The sequence below is a fragment of the Amblyomma mixtum genome, chromosome 5, assembly GCF_055824585.1.
Source record: "Amblyomma mixtum isolate Tamu chromosome 5, ASM5582458v1, whole genome shotgun sequence".
NCBI classification, from domain to species: Eukaryota; Metazoa; Arthropoda; class Arachnida; order Ixodida; family Ixodidae; genus Amblyomma; species Amblyomma mixtum.
The window spans coordinates 85,714,331-85,730,280 of NC_143016.1; the positions used below are offsets into that span (position 1 = coordinate 85,714,331).

Here is a 15,950-nt window from a genome sequence, read left to right on the forward strand (position 1 = left end):
CACGCGACTTTTAAGGCGGAAGCCTTTAATGCCTCATCGTTGTAAGCAGGAGTTGTCGACAGAAATGTCACGCTTTTCAGTTGGCCGAAATGACCGGTACGTCACAGTGCGCGAATTTCAAACAGGGCCAATGGTACTTTGGCTAATAACCATGCAACCAATTAAAGGGATGGTATAGTGATGTTCCAAGTAAGTGGGACTAAGTTTAGTTAATTAGTTAATTAACCAATTAGCCTAATTAACCTTTCTAGTCAGACCAGAAGAATAAATAAAACCGCGTAGGAAATTGGTCGAGTTGGGGAATCGAACCAGGGTCTTCGGAGTGCGAGACGAGCATGGTAACCACTCCGCCATGCCAGCTCCATGGTTTGGAATGAACAAAGGTGTGTCTAGTGAATATGGTGTCTTCACCTTCCTCCCTTCCCTTACAGGGTGGTTTTAGGTGTCCACTGAGATATGCCAGACAGATACATTTCCTTTCCTCAAAAACCAATTTACCGATGAGCAAGGTGTAGAGAGCCAAACAGCAACCGAACAGGCGATGGGGTTCTGTGGACTCGCTGGCAGCATTGCAAGACGCTGCCGCGTTCCACACTTAGAGGCGAAGCTTAACATCTTAACTACACATAAGTGACACAAAGAGCAACACTGAGCTTAACGCTTTCGCCTAACCGCACTTTAGGTAAACAAAGTGCCCCCTGAATTTTGGTGATTCATTTGGTGACTCGTGGAACTTGCCACCAACTGAAAGGGTGGGAAACTAACTTGTTTTGCCTTCTGTGTGAGGACATTTGACTGATAAGGATGTAGTATTATTGTTTTATTCATATTTGCAAATACCGCAGCCCTATTTGGAGGCTGCAGCAGGAGCGGGTTAGGAGTTGGTCTTGCCTAGCAGGAAGTAAATATTACATAATTTCAGTGATCACCATGTACATTCAGCAAAGGCGGGTAAAGAAATAGATGAGAAACCTTAGCAAGCTGCACCTTGTTAACATGTATGATTTGCAGGAAAAAATTGTAATGATAATAAGCATGGGGGGAAAGGGAATGTGTTCAGAAGTGTTGATATTGTTGCGAGGAAGACGAAGCTGGCAGTGGCGCGGGACGGAGCGCTCGCGCTAGGCCAGCGGCCATTAAATCATCTCTTCTTCATGGTTCATCACGCCTCATTCTTTGGCTGGCCGCCACGTTACATTTGGTGGAGGTGCTGGGGTCCCTTCATCGCCGTCCTGGTCCCGGAGCTTCGGTGTCCTGCGGCTGCCGTGGGCGTCGGTTGTGAGTGCCTGGTCCGCGCCGCCCGGCCATGCCCCAGCCCGCCCGACCTATGTTCAAATTGAATATGTTCAAATTGAAGCGAAATTTTAAAAACTATGGCGACTTCTAGCTGGTGATGCTTTGGAGAGTGAAGTGTAATTTTCTACTGAAACATGAGAGGGTGAATTTACAGTATGGTTTGGGTAAATGTAGAAATATCAGTGGATTTGAGGAAAGCAGGTTACAAGGCATCCTTGGTATCTGTTTTTAGTTGTGTGCGGTGGCTTGAGCACCTTGCAGGCCTGCTGACTATTCTGCTTCACCATTTTTTTTTTCTTGTTGTGTCAGTGTGATGACCTGCTTTACTTTTGGGTGTTGATCAACAGTCTAGAGAGGCTCTCTTTTGCACTGCAAACTGTGTTGCCTTGTCTTTCAATATTTTATTTCAGGAAGAAAGGCAGAGGAGGCAAGAGGAAAAAGCTGCGAAAGAAGCTGCTGCAGAGGTCAGTCTCAAAAAATTTTTCTTCGTTCTCATTTTTTTTTTGAGCAGCCTTCTATTTTTCAGGAGTGTCTTTGTGAAAATGAATAATAGCAATTAACTGCAGGGATGTTTGGTGATTAGGTTTTAGCATTTTGACTGTAACCCAGTGAGATCTTTATGTAAGTTTATTAAAAAGTACGTTTAGTTTATCTAGCAGTGCAGGCAAGAACATTCTTGTCCAAAATGAAATGTCCAAAGTGAAACTTTGGAATGCTCAGACTTAGGTCAAAAGCATGTCCTCCTGTCACTCAGGCACTCACTTTAAACGTACCTATATTTTTCTGAACTGCATTTACCATTATCATGTTCCTGTTATTATCTTTTGTCTTCTGCTGCATAAATTGAGAATGTATATTTGTATTCTTATTTTTTGAGTGCACTCCCTCATAAGAGGATTCTGGTGTGGGCTAGTTGGTTCATGCTTAATAAACAGAAACACGAAAAACACAGGACAGCGCCCGTCCTGTGTTTTTCGTGTTTCTTCTGTCCTTGTGCCGTAGCGCTGTTGTGAATCTGTTTATTAAGCACTCCCTCATGTATTTAAAATTTTATTTTTATCATTTTATGTATTTCTGCACCTTGCTTATGGAATATGGAATGACACTTTTGTTTTGATATTGTATTAGTACTTGTCTTAGTTTATGTTTTTCTAATAACCAGCTCCTGTAATGCATGGTAATTGCAATCTTTTCGTAGTTATGTAATTCTAGTGCTCATGAAAAGTGGTACTCGACTACAGCTTTTACTCTGGGACCCCTTTCTCTACATTAACTCTCTGCTAAACTAAACTTTGACAATCAATACCGCTGGTAAAATTTTCTCAGGAGCGACGCAAGGTCCTGGAGGCTGAGCGTCAGGCCAAGCTGTTAGAAATACAAGAGAAGAGGAAGCTGAAAGATGAGAAGGTTCAACTGCAGCAGCTAGAGAAAGAAAAGCTTCGTCAAAGCCTTTTGAAGCAGAAAGAAAGGTGAGGAAAAGGTGTTTCAGTGCTGTTGTAAGAACCTTTGCTATTGCGAATTACAATTAACTCCATTTTGTGACTCACTCAAGTCAACCTACTCGAAAGCAGTAGGTCTCGTTGTGAAAGTTCATATCATACTTGATCTTTATTTGAGGTTTCCTTGCATGAGACCATTTGGTTGGTTTCCTGACGTGTCCTATTCATCGGGTGGGACTGAAAGGCTGAAAAATTATGTTAGGTTTTGTTCCGACAAAGAGTGGTTGCTGCCAGTCTCTGAGGTTCTGGCTGTCAGGCCAGATGACCGTATTTAGTAGTCGTGTGATTTGCGCATTTTTTTCTTTAAATTAAGGCTTCAAAAAGGGGATGCACAAATTACGCAAAGATTTTGTAAACACATCCTAAAAAACTCAATGAAGGTCATAATGTGCAATATGTTCTGTATATTGCTGCCTACGTGCTCGTGCCCCGTGCTGGCCAAAAAAAAAAAAAAATATTACTCCAAATATAAGAGGCATCATACCCTTGCCTGCCCTGCCTCATATCATGTAGTTCTCTGCGGGATGGCATGACGTCGTGTGCGCAGCTCACAGCAATGAACATGCCAGCGATACAATTGTGGAGCCCGCAGTCCGGGACAAGCGGAGATTAAAGATGATAAAACAGTGCCCTTGTGTGTGGCCTGGCAGACTAGCGATGAACTGAACAGCAAAAAATTCGGTAGTTTTTGATTCTGGTGCGTTTTGGAAAAGCGTGGTGGAAGGTTGGGAGCTTTTATATTTCGCTGGCTTGGTACCAAGAGCAGCCTTTTCAAAGCTGGCACTCATTTTGCTTCTTCTGCAGGGAACGGGAGCAACGCCTCACTGCCCTGACTGCAGCACAGCTGGCCACGGCTGAAGAGCTGCAGAAAAAGATCCAGCTCAAGGTGAACAGTGCACTCTTTTGTCGTGTCAAACATTATATTGGGGGTTCTCTTTTTAGTTCTGTGGGTATTTATTTTCTACTGGGGACTCTCAACACAAACCGAGCGGCAGTGGCAGGAGATTGGCACATGGGTGAACAGGGGTACAAAACGAGCAGCGCTGACCCACTCTAGCTAACCACTCGTGTTTATCTATACCAACCACTTGCGAAACCGCCAAGGTGGAGGAAGATGAAACCAGTTTGCTACCCTGCGCTGGGGGAAAGGGATGAGGGGGTATATAGGTGAGCGAGGAAAGGGAGAGGTGAGAAAAAGCAGAAGACGAAAAGGCTTCCGCAAAGTCACAGCCTGTCGTGCAGGCCTGACACTCTTAAGAACTGCAGGAGGACCTGGCAGGCCCTCACCGCCGATGATCGCCGTGGCCAGTGTCTAAGAATCTTGAACTCCGTTAGCGGTTGTGAATGCCAAACTAATCTAATCAATAAACTAGCTGCCACTGCTAGTAGATTGGTTGCTTATGAGCAAGTGAAATTACTGGGAATGACAGGTAGTAGTATTAGAGTTGTATACAGACCAGCTACTTGTACGCAAGAGTTTCCCAGGAGTGTTGCATGGTCTCAGTGTTCCAGATGTGCACGTCGGCTTGCTAATTTCTGGGATTTTCTAGCTCCCTTGTTGTCTAGTCCTGTAGGCCTAATTTATCGTAGCCGCAGCCAGCCTGGTGCCATGCACTAAAGCTGACTCGCTGTTATATATGTTAGCAGTTGTAATGTTACTGCTGCTGTTGGGGTCTAAATTACGTACCTAATCTTAAGGCCTAAGTTGACATTGGTGTGATGCTTTTCTTAATAAAAAAGGCAAGCTGGATTCAGGCAGGTATGCTGCAGCAGTTATGGGAAGTTGTTAACTTGCCCAAAGATTAGCCCATTGTAGATAATACTTTGGCTGCAGGTTGACGAAAAATTTGTGAAAGATTGAAATATATATAAATGATGGGTTTATCATTGCGGTTCTGCTGTATTTGAGCACATTATTTTCAATTGTATGATTTACTTGGAAAATCCGTCCCATATCGCTAACTTCAGGTACCTGCAAGCTTATGGAGCATGTCATATCTAAATATCTTATGTCGTTTCTGGAAAAAAATAGCATCCTGTCTCCCTTTCAACATGGTTTTAGAAGAGGTTTATCTACGGTTACTCAGCTCGTCACTACAGTTCATGAATTCGCTTCATTGATTGACAATGCTGGACAGGTTGACGTCATATTTTTAGATTTCAGCAAGGCGTTTGATCGCGTCATGCACAATAAGCTCATCTTTAAACTTCAGCATCTTGGTCTTCCAACAGCATTTGTCGAATGGATTAAAACCTATCTTTCCAACAGAAAACAGTTCGTCGATGTTAAAAAATCTAATTCAGGTATTTTACCCGTTACCTCTGGTGTACCTCAAGGCAGCGTACTTGGGCCTCTTTTATTCCTTATTTATATAAATGATTTGGTTAACTCTGTAAATACGTCCGAGGTCAGTATTAGACTATTCGCAGATGACTGCATTCTGCTTAAGAAAATTAGCAGCACTACCGACCAAGAATGCCTGCAGTCAAATCTTAATAATGTCCTAGAGTGGTGCACCCTTTGGTCCATGAAAATAAACAGCGACAAATCGGTTCTTCTTCAGGTTACTAACAAGAAAGCGCCATACAGTTTTAATTACGCAATAAACAATCTTCCACTGCTACAGGTGAGCGAATACAAATATCTTGGAGTCACCATTACAAATCGCCTTTCATGGTCCAGCCACATTAATAACATTTGCTCGTCTGCTTCAAGAAACCTTGGCCTTCTAAGACACAAATTAAAACACGCTCCCTCTGAGCTTAAACAACTTGCCTTCAACACACTAATTCGTCCGAAACTTGAGTATGCTTCTGTCGTATGGGATCCGCACTTAAAAAAGGATATAAAGACACTTGAAATGATCCAAAGAAAAGCCGTCCGTTTCATTTTTAACGCTTACCATAGCTCTATCTCGCCATCAATTCTGATGTCTACGAAGAAAATATCCACTCTAGAAAGAAGGAGAGCACTTGCAAGGCTTAAATTTCTTTACTCATTTTACTCTGGTCAATTTAATATTAATGCTGCTCCCTATATATCCCCACGTTCTACACGACAGACACGCAATAGCCACAACCATAACCTTACCCCGTACTTTGCACGCACAAATATGTTCAAAAACTCATTTTTTCCCCGAACAATCACAACATGGAACTCACTGCCAGCAAATGTCTTTTCGGCTCAGGATGCCGCTCCTTTTGAAAAGAGCATCCTATTGTATGTGTAAACTTAACAATATCATTGCCCTCTGTTTGGTTTTCTTTTTTGTTTGTTGCCGGAACGCTGTATTTGCATAGTGTTTGATATTAATTTTTCTTTTTGAATGTTGCCCCCCTGCTTGGTCTTTATGACTGCAGTATGTGTAAATAAATAAAATAAATAAAATCTGCTCTGTTTGACTTGCGCAGCAAGAAGAAAGTGCCCGAAGGCATGAAGAAAACATTGAGCAGATCAGGCTGAAGGCTTTTGAGCTCAGTGTTCGTAAGTGCTCTTCCAACAATGATGATGCTCCTCATCATCAGCCTTATGACACAAAGAAGATCTGCTCTCTCTGCAATGTACTGGTAAGTAGTACAGATGCCTTCATTTTTGCACACTGTTTTATTTACAGTGGAACCCCGCTTTAGAAAACTCAGATATACTAAAAACCTCATATAGTGAAATGGATCTGCAGTTTCATTTCGCCTTCTGTAGTGAACTGTACCTCTTTTTTTTGTTTACAGTAAAGACATCATTAATGTGGAAATGGGTTCGGGTTCGTACCCGGTCGCGGTGGCTGTGTTTCGATGGAGGCGAAACGCAAAGGTGTCGGTGTGCTGTCGCTGCTGTGCGATGTCAGTGCATGTTAAAGATCCCCATGTGGTGGAAATTATTCTGCCCTCCACCCTCCACTACAGCACTTCTTTCTTCTTTCACTCCCACCTTCCTCCCTTTCATTACAGCTCCCAACCACAGGGATGTGAGACAGTTACTGTGCCATTTCCTTTCCTCAAAAACCAATTTTCCAAACCAATTTTAGAGTGTAGCTCTTTGGACTGGTTCCTGCTTTGTCCCTCTGGGACAGTGCGCTGCTCTAGCTGCGTGCGCTCCTGGCTCGACTTGCTGCACCAATGCCTGATTATACGTTGCGCAGCGAAGAGATAGCAATGACTGACTGATGCTGCTGACGCTGCTAGCGAGTCAAGTGAACGCAGCTCTGCGTTTCGGCTTGGGATGCATGCACCGTGATCCGCTGATGCCGAGCCGGCACTTCAGTAACCGGAGAACACCGTGCGTTATCGTGCTGGGGGGGGGGGGGGGGGGTACAAGGCGGAGGGAGGGGGAGGTACGAGCAGTGGCGAACGGCGCCAGCTATGCGTTTCATCGGGAGAAATGGCGCCAGGAGCGTGTGCAGCAGTGTAAAACGCATAATGTCAAAAATTGTGGCATAATGTGGTCGTATTGCTTGTCAGAAGTGCTTTCTTTAGCTCCAGGAGAGGACTTGGGACAGAAGTCAGTAGCTCAAATTCTCATATGCTGTGAACAGTTTAGTCGTGCAGAAACTGAGTAGTGGTGACGATCGTAATGGTAACGACAAAAGTGCTGTTTCATCTTGTATGTGACATTCATCTCTGCAAGAGTTGCGAAGAGTGCCATTGCAGTACATGATTCTTTTTCTTCGGTTTTCAGTAAATTTCTGTTTATAGTCTGAGCTCCTGCACTTGTACAGAGGGATTGTACAAGCTGGGAGTGTACACTGTGTCAGTTCTGCTGTGTATGGTAGATAATAGTTTTTGTGGTACATAATCTGTTTCATCATTGCGGCGTGCATTGCAGATTGGGTCTGAAGTGTATCTGCTCAGTCACCTGAGAGGGAAGAAACACCAGGAAGCCATTCGTGAAAAGTATCAGGAAGTGGCTCCATCGACTGAAAAGCTTGTAAGTTGTGTCTAGTTGAACTTACTGAATGGTTGACATAGTACCAATGTCAATGCTGGAGTGCCTTGGGCATTAGGAATGAGCTGGTATTGAAGTCGCTTTTCATTATTTTTTTTTTCGTAACGTTGTTTTCATTGTTTTTCACATACTTGTGCAGGTGTACTAAAATACTTCGACAAAGAAACCTTACCAAAACTTTCTCATTTTCTTTAGGAATCCTACAACTTGAAGCATATTGTTGATGCCTCAGCTGACCAAATTGATCCCAGCATAGCCCTGGATAGGGAGCGGCAGAAAACACACCGCAAGCGCTGCAAGAAGCTCAGGCATAAGATGACTAGCAGGTGAACGTCCTCTTCTGGCATTTATTGCCTTTTTTTTATATTTTCTAAGTTCAATTTCTCAAGGAATAAGCAGCATTAAGTGGTGGACACTCGTTTCAGTGAGGGCCGTACGTTTCAGGTAGGTTGCTGTAATAAACTCTATGTTTGCTTGCAGGGGAAAGCTGTACGAGAAGGCCTTTTCAGAAAGACCAAAGGCCACGGAATCAAAGAGCAAGTTCAGGTAAGATGTCGATTTCTTTCAAACACTACTTGTAGTGAAAAGCGATGCGGGCCAGGCCTTGACCAGTGACCAGTGACCAGTCGTGAAAGTTTTTCTACCCTGCATGTCAAAATTATTAGCTAATGCTCAGTGCTGGATGTGCTCAGAAACGTTTCCTATGAAGACCATCTGATTTTATATGTCTGACATTTCTGACAAAGTTACAATGGCCTCATGTTGAGCTAAATGCTGTGCTATCCACTTTGGTGGGTGGGTACTAAAACTTGTATTGACGGATAATGGCAACATATTTCTATAAACATACTGCTTGGCGACTCGTCCAATCACACCTTAAGTGGCCTTGCAACAGTCCGATAGGTTCAGTGGTGTTACCTTCGCTTGCACAAGCGTCTTTTGATATCAGCCCATTGTTGCAATGCAGGCTGAACAAGGCGGTGAAAGAAATATCGCGGTGTCTGAGCAGCCAGGGTCAGGGACCTTGGGATAGTGCCCTGGTGTCCAGCCTGGATCGAGCCCTGGGCGAACTGGAACGCACGCTGACGCTGGGAGGCAGCCCTGAAGGAGACACATTCCGTGCCCTGGGTGGCCTCACTTGCCTCACTGAGCTGTTGGGGTGCCTGTTCAAGTCCAATGCTGAGCTCCAGCCTGTTGTACCCCCACGGTAAGGATACGTGCATGGGTGTGCGGAAATTCGAAACTTTGAATTGTTTGTGAATAGTATTTGCTATTTGATTCACATCGCACCTCACTTTCACTTTTCGAACATCCTAAATATTCAGAAATCACCACTTTTCTATTTTTCTTAACTCGTTGCGAAACATTGCGGGATTTCGAGACTGGTGTCTTGAACGTGTAACATGAAGTAACTTTGCCCTTTCTTCATGTAACTGACTGTCAACACGCAGCAAAAGCCCACGAATGACAATGCTAGGCCTTGCATACAATCATGTTCTGATGGCCATCGAGAGCTGGCGCGGCCCCTGCGCACTTGCGGGTCGGAAAACTACAAGTGTATGTTGTGGCATGTCATTACGTCATGATACAGTTGACAACTGGCTGCGAAGCTGGCTGGCAGCGACCCTCTCGTTTTAGATTACTACATCAAGAGACGTGGCGGGCACAGACGCGGCTGGCTTGTGGAGGCTGATGGAAGGGGTCAAGTTGTGTCCTATGTGAGCTGCCTTGGTTGTTTCGCGGCGCCCGCTTTGATCTCATATTTATTTCTGTCAGTTTGAATAAAAAGACTGCACATCATAGGCCGCAGAGGATGAGAAAAAGTGCGTGACAGAAATATTGTCCCCGAAGACATCCCTTGCAACCACGCTGTGTGCAGCTCGGCCCACGCACTAGGACATCCAACTGCTTGGTTTCATTTTTGCACCTTCTGTTCGCGACAGCGTTCGGGCCTGTTACGGAGCTTGCAGTCCAGCAAAACATACGCTAGGGCTAAATGGGCTACCTGTTGTCATTAACACTGCGGTGGGGGCACCGTTCTGCAGCTGGCTCTTTGTCTTCAGGTGTTAGGAGGGAGCTTGGAAGGGATGGTCCCGCAGGCGTTGCAGCTCGGGTCGCTGCTCATGTGGTTTTTGTGAGCCATCTTTCAGCAATTTGCTAGCAGTGCACTACGCCTTGCTCTACCAATAATTGATTGCTGACCTTCAGCTCAGAGATATCTGTAGACACTGCATGGCCGCCTTATATATACAGTGCTTCATGACAGCATTCAGTAAACTTCTTTGTCGTGAACATTAAGTCTACTTTTCATATTAAATTTTTTTCACTGCTTGCATTAATTATCCAAAGAATTGTAAGCAAGGTATTAGTCTGCAAAATAATGTTTAATATTCAAGTTATTGAATGCCATGTAGACCTTACAGATATAATATATGCTGATTATGGTTGCAAACGAAATTTATTTGCAAAACTGCTGCTTGTCTACATAGCTATGTTTTGTGGAAAAGCATTTGTCTTTAGTTTTGACTAGCTGTAGTGATATTCAAAATTCAAAAAAAAAAAACAACAAAAATTTTATATTCGCACATCTCTAGATATGTGTACTGCTCATTATGTTGTGAGCTGTAGAGACTTTCAGCTCAGTCCAAATCGATTTTGTTCCCTTGAAGACCTATTTCTCATGCATGTTACATAAGAGGTAGGACAATTTGTAAATGGGAGTTGGGTACACTTAGAGACTTTCAGCTTAGTCCAAATCGGTTTTGTTCCCTTGAAGACCTGTTTCTCATGAGTGTTACATAAGAGGTGGGACTGTTTCTGAAATAGCAGATGCTTTTATTTTAGTACTGGCTCTGTAGCTTCACTTTCTGTTGCAAGTGCCCTACGTATGCGAGAAGAAGCCAACTGTCACTAAAAATGAAGGGAAGCATGTAGGGGTATGTTAATTTTTTTTTGTGGTGTTGGTTAGTGAGAGAAATTAAACCAGTGCCACAAAAAAATAATTATATTTCTGTATTCTTTCGTTCATTTACATGACTGCTGGCTTCCTTTGTACGTGCATGCCTGTGTGTGTTGTATACTAACAGTTTCCTCCTCTTCCTATCGTTATCTGCGATAATTAAGTGCCACTTCAACTCCTGTAGTGTTCACAACAATTGAAGTCTTCCTTTTCTTAGTCTCATGCCAATAGTTGAAGGATTTCTATATTTTAATGCATTGCCTTTAGAACGTCCATTATCTCAAAAAGTATCTGGGGTTAGCTCTCGTGTGATACCTCGGTGATGAGGGGGGGAAGTGGGTGGCAGGAGGGAAACTGCTATCGCCCATAGCAGTTGAGGTCTGGCGAGAGTGGAGAGGGGGTACGGTGTGTCACACTGTGATTGCTGGATTGGATTGGGAGAGTGAATGGGGGTAGGGCATGTCACACGGTCATTGATGGACTGGATCACGCCACCTGCTCGCATGGTCCGAACACGTCAGTGGTAGCAGTTTGCTTCATTCAGGGGAGAGGGGGTTGGGGGGGGGAATCGATAATGCCAATGCATGCTCTGCCTCATGAATCACATTAATCTTTTGTGAATTTTTTTTTTTTCGTGTTATTAGTTGCTTACGCTAGAAAGGTTCCTGTGTATCATATGTTAATATACTGGTGAAAAAATTTTGTGGTTTTGAGAACTTACTGCAGTTCAGTCCTTCACAGTGAGGTAGCATCATGTAATGCACAGAAGCGAAATGGCAGTTTAATTGTCAAAGTTTTTTTATTTGTTGGTATGAAAAGACCTTGTTTGAGTGCAACTATGTATAATATCAGCAGAACTTTCGCAAAACCTCTCCAGGCAAGCAAGCCATCTGTGGAGCGCCATGTTGTAAAATCTTCTGAGCTCTTTCCTGTAAGTTACAATGCATATGTAACCGAATAATTCGATGTTTAAGTTGGAATAAAAAACACATTTGTGGGTATCCGGCATTTCTGAGACTAGTTCATGGAAGTGTGTGTAAGCAAATTTGATTTACCTCTCTCTTTTAAATGAGATGGGCTTTCTTTCGGTTGGGTCTGTGATTATGAATTGTCATGAGAGACAACTAATGCTTTGGCCTCTTGGCCATGGTTCCAGGTGCCTCGTGCGGGCCTGCAATGTGCTGAAGATATCCTGCGAGAAGAGCCACACCAACTGTGACTACCTGGTCCTTAGTAATCGTGTTGGCTACCTGCTGGACATACTGGCACACCGCCTTAATGTGAGTCGAAGCTGCTGTTCTTGTTTTCATTACTTCAGGGCTTGGGAGATGGAGATTTAGGTTTGGTAACTAATCATTACATCAGAAAAAGTCAAAAATTAAGGTAATGGCAGATGGATGTCTAATCGGTGAGGAAACGTAGTTGTTCATGGCAAGGAATGTACAGTCAAATCCACTTATAACAATACTGAAGTGCCATGGAAATACCATTGTTATAACCAATAATTGTTATAACAGGGTTGTGCCGAAAATACCATAGAGCACATGCAAAAGCTGACGGTGCCGCAACTGACCATTGTTATATCCGATATATTGTTATAACCGGTATTGTTATAAGTGGGTTTGACTGTAATCCCCATCTAGTGCAGTTGACGTGCTTTCAGTTGCTTACCAGCCAGTTTCAATATACCGTCTCAGTTTGCTGGGTCATTACATTGAAACTTATTAGCACTCACTTGTCTGTGTATTGCAAGAACTCATTTGTTCTTAATCGCCTCTTTTGTCTTTGCTGCTTGACCCAGGTTCAGATTTGCAGTGGTCAAGCATGTGTAGACTAAATGCTTGGCACAGCTTGTGTATATAACTTTAAAGTAGAACTTGCAAGTACACTTGTGAGCAAGCACTCACAAATATTTAATATGGATGTCTGTTTCATGCAGTTTTTCTTGATTGGGCTATTTCGCAAGGTTTTGAACACCTTTATGTCATATAACTACAAGCTGCTCTGATGGTACGTTAACTTATTAAATGCTGAATATTTTCTTCGTTCTTTCACTCTCAGTTTGCGCCTCCTAGTAGAGGAGTATGGTGTGCCTCTCTAATCGGGTCATCTTGCTGCATTGTTTTTCTCTTTCTGTGGTTGCTGTTGTCGTGCTAGCTATGCTTTTCCTTTTCCCCTCACCTGTGTCAAGGCTTCATTCCTCTTACTCGTTATTTCATCACACACCTTTAATGCGCTCTTGCTTTGGGGTGTATTGTGTGTGACGTATTGTGCAGGAAAAAGAAAGGAGCTACAAGCAGGGCTGCCTGCGTATACAAGCTCTGGTTCAGAGCCTGGTATATGGTGCAGGGGGTGTTGATTGGTGCTTTTGCAACTGCAGTAGTGTTTATTTGCATGGTTTTTTCCAGATGTGTGCAGTGAGCACGTATCAAGAAAATGCATCTTAGAAATGAGCCAGTACTGCTGTACTCGCACATATATATGCTTGTCTACGCACATGTCTGCTTTTTATGCTGAAAACTTAAAAAAAAAATCAGGCAAGATGTTTTTAGACACGTTGTCATGATGTCACACTCTGGCATGTAGTTAATACTAGAGGCATGGTAAAATTTATTTTGGAGCTAAATACTAAGTGTTCTGTCTTGCCCTTGTTCCTTGTCATTGCTTATATTAAACTGTAATATTTTGCACTGAAAGAATTTATGGGCAGTCAGATGCATGCTTTTCTCTTCAGCTTCTGCCAGTTTGAACACGGCACACCACATACTAATTAGAAATAAACTCCAAGCACTCTTAAAGTTGTAGCTTGTGATGGCTGCAGTCAGATGAGGCGGTAAACTAGAAATGCGTTTAATTTTGTTTTGCCATTGCTGAATTTAAAGTGAAAAGAGCATAAGGTCGGAACAAGAGCATCCACGAGCTATTCATTCATGAAGGAGCTTGCACCATGTTCTGGGTTGCACTGTGCAGCTGATGGTGCCAGACGAGTGGGCCCCAAGCTCTGGCGGGCGCCTTGAGCCAGGCCAGGATGCGACGGTGGCTGCACTGTTGGCACTGGTGCGGGCAGCGCTGAAGGGCGTCACTCGCTCAGACTCTGAGCTCATGGCCTCTGACGACCACCTGCATAGGTTACTCGACGTTATCAGGTGAGCCAGCCTTCCTCACCCAATTTTCCCCACTACAGAAATGCCTGGCCGATACGAAAGGAGTGAGCATTGAAATGAAAAGAAAGCAAAGACTGAAGAAAACTTTCAGGATGGTTACAAATGTGTAATGTGAATGTTTGAGCATTAGTTGTGGTGTGACAGCAAAAGAATTCTTAACATTATTCTGGCCTAAACTATTACGCTTCCTTTTAATGCTCGAGTGAATGTACTGCAACTCGTGTCGGCTTGCGCTCCATGCCCCATCTGCACAGTCTCGCTGGCTTTCTTATCATTATACTGCCGCCGCTCCACTCTCCCGATCCAATCCAGCAGTCGCAGTGTAACACACTGTATCCTCCTCTCCCCTGAATGTGGAGATGCTGCCCTCTGCCAACTGAGGCAGGTGTGTTGTAGACACCGATGCCATACAAAAAAAGCAACCTGTACTGTGGTTGTGAAGAATGAATAACAAAATGAATCTTTGAATTTCACATAACTGGCAGCTAAAAATAACTTGATGGGTAGTAAAACCTCATTAATTCAGATTTGAAAGACGTGGAAGAATTGCGCCAATTATCCGAAGGTAGAGTTATTAAATGCCCCCCCCCCCCCCCCCCCCCCCCCACAAAAAAAGAGAAGCTGCCGAAAATTCCAAAATGCGGTGAAGCCTTAAGTGGAGGCTTCATTGCACAGACGATGGAAAGCCCATGATGAGTGCGCAGTTTTGGCTTGCTGGAGGAGCAATGCAGACATAAGTGAAAGTGCACATTGGCATTGGAACTGCAAGATTTTTTATAATAAACTAAATTACCAGTGACGCTTCAATCAACACCCAGAAGCAGCGTGCAGCTGGTTTGGGTCGTTCACCATCGCTGTGGGCTAGCGGCAAAAAGTCATAAACTGAAACAATGCGGCCAGACTATTTTTTTGGCCTGGTTGTTAGGATCGAACAAAAAAAATCACATGCTTCTGCATTGTGATTGTTTGTTGTAGATGGTTGGCTGTCTTGCTCTCATCGCGCGCGATATGTGAAAAAGCCCACTTGCAGAATTTCACACGAGGTCCAAGCCTGTCAGTGTCTGAATGTGACCAGTTAACACAATAAACTACAAAGAAAGCGAAGAGAATACCTTTGTACTGCTATTTTCCTGACACTTTAAACTCAGTCTTCAACTCATTTGTCCGGATGACCTGGTTTCGCCATGGTCAAATTTGTGAAAGTGCGCAGTATTTAATCACTGCCAAATATCTGAAAATGCCTCTTCCTCAGACCTCTTCCTCATGCCGCTTCCTGTGCCTCTTGTGCTCAGGAGCACAGCAATACAGTGAAGGTGCTGAATAGCAGATGCAGAATAGCCTTGCAGTGTGAGAGCTTCGGCCTGCTGTACTCAGCCTGTCAGTCTGTATTGCATATGGTTTACTCAACGCTTGCACTCCTGTTGTAATCTCTTCCCATTGCAGTTATTCAGTCAGCATTGGAACCGTGGACAAACTTTCTCAGTGCCTGGGCAAAATGCGTGGCTCTGAGACACCTCAGCTCACTGAGTTCTTGGTGGAGGCCATGGAGTTTGTCGCCTGCCTCGCCAGCGTCGTCACCAAAAGGTTGGCATTACTGTATAGCACTTTCCTCACTTACAGTGGAGCCTCAGCAAATCAGTATTGCTTATTGAGCTGAACTGTTAGTGGATTGAAATGGGAGTTGTTTTTGCAGTTACGCTTAAAGAATGGACTTAAGTTTGCGAGGATGTGTAAACCATCAGTGCCTAACATTGGGAATATACTTCAAGTGCATAATCTGTTAAGGGGGGAAGAGGGTCTTAGAAATAAATTTTTATTGATGAAGTCACAACTATGAAATCTTCATGGAGCATACATTTTTGCATGCAGATTCCAAATATTATGTAATTTAATTTCATCTACAACAAGTCCTTGTTCTACTGCAGGGAACTTGCTAGATTGCATGCCATTGGTTTCTCTTGACATCAAGCTATGCAATAAGGTTAAAATTATCATCCTGCCTGTTATAGAAGGTGAGTTATATAGGATTTTGAAATCATCAGTTTCTGCCCATTTGTGAAGTGGCAAATTCAAAACCCTGTAACTAAACTTCT

The 15,950-nt window shown here is 43.6% G+C and overlaps 1 protein-coding gene across 2 annotated transcripts in view; it reads left to right on the plus strand.

Moving 5' to 3' along the window:
* Positions 1 to 15,950, plus strand: part of ssp3 (SCAPER domain-containing protein short spindle 3) — a 113,243-nt gene that overhangs the window by 29,357 nt on the left and 67,936 nt on the right. For both annotated transcript variants that reach the window (XM_089545386.1, XM_089545387.1), the window contains 11 exons: positions 1,707 to 1,760; positions 2,623 to 2,765; positions 3,600 to 3,681; positions 6,207 to 6,362; positions 7,615 to 7,716; positions 7,930 to 8,060; positions 8,215 to 8,280; positions 8,702 to 8,941; positions 11,850 to 11,973; positions 13,664 to 13,839; positions 15,301 to 15,441. In XM_089545386.1, coding sequence (XP_089401512.1) covers positions 1,707 to 1,760; positions 2,623 to 2,765; positions 3,600 to 3,681; positions 6,207 to 6,362; positions 7,615 to 7,716; positions 7,930 to 8,060; positions 8,215 to 8,280; positions 8,702 to 8,941; positions 11,850 to 11,973; positions 13,664 to 13,839; positions 15,301 to 15,441 — 1,415 coding nt within the window. The remainder of the gene's footprint in view (positions 1 to 1,706; positions 1,761 to 2,622; positions 2,766 to 3,599; positions 3,682 to 6,206; positions 6,363 to 7,614; positions 7,717 to 7,929; positions 8,061 to 8,214; positions 8,281 to 8,701; positions 8,942 to 11,849; positions 11,974 to 13,663; positions 13,840 to 15,300; positions 15,442 to 15,950) is intronic.